General features: G+C 43.4%; 1 protein-coding gene across 1 annotated transcript; it reads left to right on the forward strand.

Moving 5' to 3' along the window:
• Nucleotides 1-8,665, forward strand: LGALSL (galectin like). The gene is made up of 5 exons (XM_037126310.2): nt 1-544; nt 1,365-1,436; nt 1,587-1,675; nt 2,298-2,475; nt 4,414-8,665. The coding sequence occupies exons 1-5, from the start codon at nt 509-511 to the stop codon at nt 4,555-4,557; spliced, it is 519 nt and encodes a 172-aa protein (XP_036982205.1). The 5' UTR covers nt 1-508; the 3' UTR covers nt 4,558-8,665.
• The last annotated feature ends 1,570 nt before the right edge of the window (nt 8,666-10,235 follow it).

Here is a 10,235-nt window from a genome sequence, read left to right on the forward strand (position 1 = left end):
CTACCCGAACAGGCCGGTCCTCCCGCCCCAGCCTCCCGTCGCCGTCCAATGGCCGAAAGGCAGGACAAGCTGAGCAAGCCGCGGCAGCCCGGCCGGGTCCCCGCCCTGTTCCCGGTTCCCAAGGTGGGCCCCTGCGGCCTTTAAATGCCGCCCAGGGCCGGTGCAGTGAAGCCCTGGCCACCCTTCTTCTTCGGGCGGCGACAGCAGCACCCTGAGGCAGAAGGCAGCCCGACTCTTCAGCTGCGGTCAGGGCAGCTGCGGCCACCTCCGACCTCCTGGCGGGCACCGCCTCCAACTCCCCTCCCCCACCTCTCCGGCCTGCCTACCGGGTCGGCGTGGGGCCCAGGCGCGCGCCCGCGCGCGTCCGTGTGTGCGCGCGCCCGAGCCATTCTCGGACCCGCGCCCCCGCCCGGCGCAGGACTACCCCGGGATCTCCGTCGGCTCGCAGAGTCTCCAGTCCCCCGACACCCGGCCTCCAGTCGTGCAGCCCGCCGCGCTCTGCAAGAAGATGGCGGGATCGGTGGCAGACAGTGATGCCATAGTGGTGAGTGTGGTTGGGAGCACGCGAGGCGCCCCCTTCCTGAGGTCCCCTAAGCGGCGCTGCCTGCTCCAGCCGAGCGTGGCGGAGAGAAACTGAGGCCCGGCCTAGCGCCCCCAGCGTGGGAAGGCGCCCGGGTACCTGTTAGCAAGAGCCCTAGTGCGCGGACGGCGTGAGAGAGGGAGGGGTGCCCTCGGCTGAGCGGGGCGGCGGGGGGGGGGGCGCCGCTAGCGGCGAGGGTGTTTGGGGGCAGAATGGGGGTAACTAACAGCCTCCTTCGTGCTGTGCAGCCCCCAGCCAGGTGTGTGCACATTGCACGTGTGTGGGTGCGCGTGCGTGAGTGTGTCGGGGCGCGCGCCCGGCGCCCACCCCCGACTGGGGATTCCCCCTTGGAAATGGGTCCGCGCCGGCTGCTCCCGGGAGAAGTTGAGCGCGGCCGCTCCGCTCCAGCCAGGTCTGGGAGGACAGGCCTTTGAGACAAGGGGTGCGGATGCGTTTGCGGTTGGAGGGGGGCCTGCCCTTCTTCCGTGCTGGGCTCCGGCTTCCCGGTGTGCCTCGACCTTGATTTTGAGCTAGATCTGAAGGATCCGGATATCTTCAGAGACTTAGCTACCAGTTGGAAAGGACGGGTTTTGTTCCGAGGTTTATGCGGTTATTCAATGGACAGTGAGGCGGCAGCATCTGCAGACGCTGCCAGTATTCTTGTAAGGGTTGTTGGGTTCCGGCAGATCTGTGTAGGTTCTTCCTGGCAGTCTCCCATACTCCGCACCCCCACTCCCCCAAACAAGAGCCTTTGGAAAGACAATATGTGTGATTCTATTTTTAGAAACTAGATGGTGGACATTTAAACAACTCCTTGAGCTCTCCAGTTCAAGCCGACGTGTACTTCCCACGACTGGTAAATGATTTTGTTCTGTGCTCTGTGTCTTTGCTTGCATCCTGTTCCTTTTTTAATTACATTTTCTAATGGTCAGGACCTCAGGATCTGAGGGCTTGGCTCTTCCCTTACAGGCTGTAAATGTCCTGTTTCCCGTTTCATCCTTTGCAGATAGTTCCATTTTGTGGGCATATTAAAGGGGGCATGAGACCAGGCAAGAAGGTGTTAGTGATGGGCATCGTTGACCTCAACCCTGAGAGGTAAGGCAGAGCTATCAGGCAGTTACAAGATCCTGCCCCCTCCTATTTACTGCTCCTCCTCTTCCTCTCCCTGTGGCCAGTGTTGCTAGTTGGAAGTGCCAAGAAAGTACCATGTTCCCATGAAAAGAATGTGTATGAATCCCAGCCATCATTTCTCCAGACAGCTATTTATATCAGAGATTATAAATATAGGCCCACATCATTTTCTCTTTGACCCTTAGGGAGGCCAAAAGAATTTTTTAATGGTTTTTAAACATGATGCTTAGAGTGAGAACTATCAATATAAATGAGAACCAAATTTACAAGATAGTATTTCCCCTGGTCAGTTTTGGGGGTGGTTTTGAGAATTCTGAAATGAATTAAGATACAGTTGTGTGGGTAGTTTGGGGTATTTGAAATTCCAAATGTTATCATTTTCAACACCACCAGAGCCTCCTTTATGTAACAAAATACTGTAACTGGTTTGATCGTAATCTCCATACTTAGTCAAACCTTCTGTGTGAAGAGTAGTGTCCAATCAACAGCTGACAAACCCTGAGAAGAGAGAGAAAATGTGGGATGTTGGGTCATTGTTAAATGTTGTTATATCCAACCCTGAATAAATGAGATATTTTCTTACCAGCTTTGCCATCAGCTTGACCTGTGGTGACTCGGAAGATCCTCCAGCTGATGTGGCAATTGAACTCAAAGCTGTGTTCACAGACCGGCAGCTACTCAGAAATTCTTGTATAAATGGCGAAAGGGGTGAAGAGCAGTCAGCAATCCCTTACTTTCCATTCATCCCGGACCAGCCATTCAGGGTGAGTACCTCGAGTGCGTCAGCTCCAACCACTGGCAGGGTGATGATGTTTTCCTCCTCTGACGTATGCCAAGAACACTTTAAGCAGCCAGAATTTTTGCATCTCCAGGAAATTTGTCACTCGGTGAAAACGATCAAAAGAGCTCTGTACGAATTAATGTTCGCCATAGTAGCTCTTGCTCTGTTTAGCCAATACATTCAGTAAATAAATCCATATTTACATGTCCTGATTGTTAAGAATACTTTTCCATGTAGGGCTTACTGTAGAACTAGGCATGTAATAGGTATCTGTCTCAAAATAGCTGATTGGTTAATAAATATTAATTTTCTCCATTTTCCCCCCTCAACTTTTAGGTAGCACTAAGCCTTATGAGTGTGACTTTTTAAAGAATATAGTGGTTATCATTTCATTTTCTGAAGGCCTGGCTCTGTTTTTGTTTCCCGCTCTGGGCTAAGTAGCCTCAGTCTGTTTCATTGTCACAGACTATGTGGCTGACACATTTCTTTCTGTGGGCCTGGATGAGTATAAATTGGTTCCTTACTATTTCCTGGGCTAGAAGCATAGGCCAAACTTCCCATCCAGTTAAGCTGCATTAGCACATTCCTCTATGAAGGACAACACCAAGTAAGAGATGCAAATCAGTAATGTGTTAAGAAAGGATTTACTGAAATGTCAGACCAGGTGATGAAGTTGTCCACATTACCCCTGGTTAACCAAAATCACAATAATAACAACTCAGTTAAAAGCTCTGTGTTGCATATACTCCTAATAAATCAGAACTACCTACTTGTTGCTATTCATCTAGAAATTTACAAGGGCCTTATGAAGAAGTAATTGTTTTTCTTCCCATCTTACAGTCTGGGGGCAGGGGGAATAAGAATCCATGACTTTTCACATCAATAATAGAATTGAGATTGTTGTCCTTTTAATCATAGTCTGGGGAAGGCACCCCTACTCATTATCCCTTTCTCTAGGATGGTAATGGTCCCTTCAGCGGCTCTTGACTGTGACAGATTCTTAATTATGAATCTTAATGCATAACTCATGAGCGTGAGTAGACAGAGCTGCTAACTGCCAAGAGGAATATAATGCTCCCCAACAACCAAACTGAAATGAAGTCAGCCCTTCTTGGTGATACAATTTTAGTAACAATATGAATTAAATGTGACTAATATCACATATGGAATCTCTCCTTGCATGGTGAATACCAATGCTTTTAATAAATACACAGTACAGAACCAGTGATTAAACTCTATGGTGAATTACTTAGTGAAAAGGGGAAGAAAAAGCTTTTACCATATGGAATCAGTATTTCTGTTTGGCTTAACAAAGCCTTGTTAATTATACATCCTTGCTCCAGTGGTAATTACTGTGTAACCTGTCTGCTTTAGTGTTTACCAGGTTTGAGAGTCTCCACTGTTATTATATGCTACTAACAGGCACCAGTACTGCATTGTGAGGGTCTCCTCTGAAGGTGGGGTGGATTGTTCAGGGGGATGACAGTGGAGGTATTAAGTGCCATGTAAATAAAGCTATGCTACCTTCACTTTTCTAGAGTGCAAAGAGAAGGGAGAAATGTTCAAGCATAAGCAATTTTTTGATTTTTCAAAGATACTGAATAGTGTAGAGCAACGATTGACAAAGTGTTTTCCTCCTTCCAGCAAAAGCAACATCCCCTTGGAACTTGGAAATGTCAATTTTTAGATCTTACCCTAGACCTACTAAATTGAAAAATTTAGGAGTGGAGCCCAGCAATCTGTGTTCTAACAAAGCTTCTGTGTGATTCCACTGCACTGCATCGTGTGAGAACCACTGACGATGTTGCCTCTCTTTCTCTAAAATGAAGCATTGTTTGTTTGTTTGTTTGTTTGTTTGTTTGTTTTCCCCAGCAGGGTTCATTGAAATTGTGAACTGAGGTTATTATTTTATTTCTTCCAGGTGGAAATTCTCTGTGAGCACCCACGTTTTAGAGTGTTTGTGGATGGACATCAACTTTTTGATTTTTACCACCGCATTCACACATTATCTGCAATTGACACCATAAAGATAAACGGGGACCTCCAGATCACAAAGCTCGGCTGATGTTTAAACCACCTCTGTTTCATAAACAGGAACAGGTGCCACAACTCCCTGACTGTTGGTCTGGAAGAAGTGTCTTGGCAACACCTGGAGACTTAAAAAGGAAACAAAAACAAAAGGCAAGCTCTACTGTCTCTTCTTTGCAGTTTAAACCCAAAATGGCTTCAACCGAGGTTCGCCCTTAAGAACTGTCGGCACACAGACACCGAGCCCTTATTCCCAGAACAAAGTAATACATTTATGCTGGATTTTATTCAGATAAACTGAAGTGGATTCGTGATGATTTGTGATTTGGTAGCAAGTTATCTTTTCAAAGCAAGGTGATGCTCAGAAACAAAAGTGCTAAAGACAAAATAACAACAAAAACGGTACACCGAAGTCAACTCATTCTGCACTGAAGTGGAATTGCGTCGCACAACCAACATTTTAGTCAGGGTATTTACATGGAATGTAGGCTGTTCAAGGTTCGTTTGGCTGTCTGTTTTTGTTTTTGTTTTTTTTGCATAGCATTATGTTAATTCAGGTTTTTAAAGCTTTCTCATATTTATTTATACTCAACGTATGTATTAGAGAATGATTAATATCTCAACAACAAGTTAAGAACTTTTGAATGTACAAATACCTTAGGTCCCAGGGGGAAAAGTACATATCACAGTCATGAAACAGGTGGATTTCTGCCTTAAAGAATTGGCTCATATCCTCCAGACTCCTAACTCTTAGGATCTCTTGATATAAATTGCTGTAAGTGCTTTGGGGAAGATTTTCCAACATTTTGGGAAAACTGCTTTTTGAGTTATTAATAATTAATGTAAAATTATATTTACATTGCTTTTTCTCCTTACTGTGAGTTACCACAGTATTGGCTTTTTAAAAATACTCTAGCTACTTTTCCCTAGATTTACATAATGTCTCCATAAGTTGCTATTAAACTAATTGACAACATATGAGAAGTGATTGCATAGACAATTTTTAAATGACTATTATATGAACTTTTAAGGGGATAATATGAAAATGATACTGGACTGCAGTGTAAAGCAGAAGCAAATGACCCCAGATAACTTACTTGCAAATAATTTATATCAACTTATGCTGTTAGCTCATTGTATCACTTTTATTACGTGACCCTCACCAGTATCCCTAAGCAATGCCTTTGCAGCTTCAGAGTAGAAGATGCTTCCTGTTTTCTGGGTTGGCTCTGCTGAGATACTAGGATAAGACAGGCTCCAGATTAGGAGGTGATCCAATTAGTTTATCTAAAAGGTTAACCCCCAGAACTCCAGGTCTTTGAGTCCAGCGAATAGTGCAAACACTCCCAGCTAAGCTGTAGGAGACTCCTGCACCTGTGGAACTGATCGGACAGCAGTGCCTCTCTAGCGGGAGCCTGCAGTGCTGTTAGTGTTGAGAGTCAAGGGGGGTGGTGGTCCTGGGTGCCAAACTCCCCCAACCACATTGGCCCTGGAGGGAAGGACCCTTGGCATTGCTTTGGTCAGGTAGTGGGGGGATGGGGAGAAAGGGGTGCTGGGGTAGGGGTGTATTTATACATAATTTAGGTTTTGTTTGTACAGCATACCGCGTCTTATTATGACATGTCATTGCCCAGCTTTGCTTTTGAGTTTTTTTACACAACATGCAGAGGCACTGAGATGGCCATGTCGTTTCATGTGTCAAGAATGTAGACAGTGTTTCGGTACCAAAGTCTCAGAAAAAGAAAACTAAAACTTCAAAATTTTTTATAGATGATATATTTGGATTCTTCTAACCTTTGAACCTGTTTAGCACAGTTCCATTGTGTTATATAAGAAGATACTTTACCCAAACAAGACTGGCTGAGCATTGAAAAGCTGTGTGGACCAGCTGACTTAATCAGCCATATTCAGCCAAGAGGGCTGTCCTGTGGCTCCAGGTATTTTCAAGTCTGTGGTTAACTTCTCATGGCTCACAAAGCCACTAGATTTTGAGGAGTGTCTGTAGAGAAACTTGGAGGGTATCCTGAAATATATCTGTAGGGGTTTTGATTCTACTTATGGTGGAAGACCCCCACCGGAGGTTTCCCTTGCGTGGCCATCCATTCCCACCCACTGCATAATTCAGCAGAAACTAGAGGAGTTGGAAGTGTAACTGATTGGAATTGACACTCTGCACTATCCACCTATCAGCTAACCGGTTAGCAGCCAAGCCCTTAGGCAGCTTAGTGTAAAGATGGGCTGTTAACCCTTCATTTCTCTATGGGGTCTGTGGGAACCTCTTAGAATTAATATAAATGATGTGATAGTTTGATTCAGATATAGGTAAATTAGTAGGGGCCTAACCCAGCAGTACTGATCATTAGCTATAAACTAGAGACAATGTTCAAACAATGTTCACTCCCTCTCATTGGCATGTAAGGTCTACGGTGGGAATTCAGGATAGAAAGTGCAATTTAAAGCTTCACAGGAAAGCATCGGGTATGTAAGGAGTTATTTCTGACCAGAGCCCTCTTTTGCAATGTGACCAAAACCAAGGAGTGTGACAACAGTCAGGCTCTAGGAGAATAAAAGGCAGGCTTTAGACAATCTGTCCATTTCTGCATCAAAATTGGAGTGAATGTTTATATCTGCGTAAAAGTCAATGGAAGTGGCTTCTACTTCTGGGCTATCCCAGAATTGTCTTAAAGTTCTTCATTATTTTTTTAATTTGAAACCCCATTTCAAATCTTGCCACCCTCAGTTCAAAACCCTCTAACAGATCACTCATAGAATTGAAGGTGATTTGTTAAAATGGCAAACCTTTTCATTTGCATTAAAAAGAAAATATCCAAAAAGAGGGAGGGAGCCCTACTGCCTGGAGAGAAACAGCCTCGGCGTTTTCCGGCATTACTGTAGAGATAATGTTCCTCTGACGGATATTTTCAAAGAAACACTTTCTTATTTACTGTGTGGTGTAAAATGTGCATAATATGTTCTTACATTATTATGTCACTGCTGAAAGTTATTTGCACTATAATAAAGAAATTTTCTACAAAATGGTTTCCAGTTGATAGCATGCTAAATTTGGCACCATTGTGATGTACGTCCCATAAACCATATATAGCAGTGTTTCCTCACTTTCACACGCACCTTCCAAGACCACATGTCCCCATGTCCCACACTGATAAACTGGTCAAAGGAAAGGAGATTGTCTCAGGGCCATGAGAGACCTACTGAGTTTATGTTGTGTATGCAATGGATTCTTTCACTTTCTTTAAAATTTTATTCCATTACTATTTATCCTCCTTAAGCCCCCCTTCCCTGCCCCATAACTACCAAACTGTTGTTCAAGTCCATGAGTCCTTCTTTTCTCTTGCTTCCTCCACCCCCTCACCTCCTTCCCCCTTAGATGTCCTCTGACCATCTATCTATGAGTCTGCGTCTGTTTTGCTTGTTAGTTCAGTTTGTTCATTAGATTCCACATATGAGTAAAATCATAGGTATGTGTGTTTCTCTGACTGGCTTATTTGACTTCGCATGTCTCCAGGTCCATCCATGCTGTTGCAAAGGGTAACATTTTTTTTCTTTTTTACAGCCAAATAGTGTAAATGTCCCATAGTTGTTTTATCCACTCATCTGCTGATGGACATTTGGGCTGCTTCCATATCTTGGTGATTGTAAATAACACTGCAACAAACAAATGGGTGCTTATGTTCTTTTAAAGTAGTGTTTTGAGTTTCTTCAGATATATTCCCAGACAAGGGATCACTGGGTGAAAAAGTAGTCCATTTTGAGGCATCTGCATACTGCTTTCCACAGTAGCTGCACCAGTCTGCATTCCCACAAACAGTGCAAAAGTGTTCCCTTTTCTCCATCATCCTCACCAGCATTTGTTTGTTGATTTATTGATGATACCCATTCTGATAGGTGTGAGGTGATATCTCACTGTGGTTTTAATTTGCATTTCATTGGTGATTAGTAACATTGAGCATCTTTTCATGTATCAGCCATTTGTATGTCCTCTTTGGAAAAGTGTCTCTTCAGACGGGGCTTTTGCCCATTTTTTAATTGGATGGCTTTTTTTTGGTGTTGAGTTTTATAAATTCTTTATAAATTTGGGGCATTAACCCCTTACCAGATGTATCAGTAAATATATTTTCCCGTTCTGTGGATTGTCTTTTTTTGTTGATGTTTCCTGTGTTGTCCAAAAACCTGTTAGTTTGATGTAGTCCCATTTGTTTATTTTTTCTTTTGTTTCCCTTGCCTGAGGACATATGTCAGATAAAATATTGCTATGAGCAATGTCCGAGGTTTTACTGCTAATGCTTTCTTCTAGAATCTTTGTGGTTTTAAGTCTAAAATTTAAGTCTTTAATCCATTTTGAATTTATTCTTGTGTGTGGTATAGGAAGGTAGTCTAGTTTCCTTTTTCTGCACATATCTGTCCAATTTCCCCAACACCATTTATTGAATACACTATCTTTAGCCTATTATGGATTTTTTAAAACAATTTACATAGAGTAAATTCATTATTTGGGAGGAGGATACAGTTCTACGAGTTATTTTAACACATGCATGGATTTATATAACTATCACTTCAAGCAGGATACAGAATTGTTCCATCATCCCCCAAAATTCTCCGTGCTACACCTTTGCAGTTAAACTTGCCCTCCACTTCTGACCCTAATTAGGTAACCACTGATTCGCTCCCCCTTCCTTTACCTTTGCCTTTTCCTGGATGTCATATAATAAGAGGATCCTACAGTATATACTCTTTTGAGGCTACCTTTTTCCATTAGCATAATAGAGATCCACGTTGTGTGTATCAATAGTTTTTGCTTGTCATTACTGAGGAGTATTCCATTGTGTAGATCTATCAGTCGTTTTTTAACCTCTTTCCTGTTAAGGATAGAGTAGATTCTTAATAAATTATAAAATACAGTCTTAGTACAATATATTAAAAAGCAAGACTGCACTTTGCTTGCCTTCTCTTTCCTGTGGTTTTAACGATTAGGAAGGAAACTTGATCCCTTGGCTATTTTACCGATAAGTAAAGCTATGGCTTATAAGTTTTCCTTGCTTCAGTGATGAGTGGTCAGCACAGAGATATTTACTCACATGCTGGATCTAGGCATCTATCTACTTATACCTTAATTAGTTTTATTAATCCTTTTAAAAATTTTTCTAAGTATTCAAAGATGTGAGGCAGGGCTCACAGCTTTTGCAGTTAAAATAGGCAGGGAGAGGCCAGTTAAGGTGGGGACAATTTGCTGAGGCTGTTGGGCGGAGATAGGAGAGAGTCCCCTACCCCAGCCTCACTGGGAAGGTCCCTTGGGGGATATGACATTTGTGAGGAAAATAAGGTTTCCTCCCACCTTCTAAGTTCTTGCTGGTTTCATAATCAAATTAACATGAAACAGATTAGTAGGAGAAAATGTCTAAAATTTATTACATTCAGGGGTGCCATAGAATGCAACTGGAAGATGCATTGAACAGTTGAGGGTTGTAAGCCGTTTTGGACCAAGAAGAAGGAGGCAGGGGTCTAGGATTTCAAGTGGAAAGCAGGTCATCTGCAGGTAGAGGCGGAAAGAGCAAACATGTAAACAAATTCTTGCTGGGCCACCCAGTGCTAATGGGACACGGAGGAGACAAGTTCAACCAACAGGCTGTGCTGAATTCCTTCCTTTGCCACGTTTAGTTTATATGATGAGGCTAAGTGATGTGCCCCTTCCTTTAA

The sequence above is a fragment of the Artibeus jamaicensis genome, unplaced genomic scaffold (genome assembly GCF_021234435.1).
Source record: "Artibeus jamaicensis isolate MK-2021 breed Jamaican fruit bat unplaced genomic scaffold, CSHL_Jam_final contig_3175, whole genome shotgun sequence".
In the NCBI taxonomy this organism is placed as follows: domain Eukaryota; kingdom Metazoa; phylum Chordata; class Mammalia; order Chiroptera; family Phyllostomidae; genus Artibeus; species Artibeus jamaicensis.

Coding starts and splice junctions, on each gene's coding strand:
- LGALSL (XM_037126310.2), top strand. CDS start 509: ATGGCGGGATCGGTGGCAGACAGTGATGCCATAGTG. Junction 545..1,364: donor CAGACAGTGATGCCATAGTG/GTGAGTGTGGTT, acceptor TTCTATTTTTAG/AAACTAGATGGTGGACATTT. Junction 2,476..4,413: donor TCCCGGACCAGCCATTCAGG/GTGAGTACCTCG, acceptor TATTTCTTCCAG/GTGGAAATTCTCTGTGAGCA.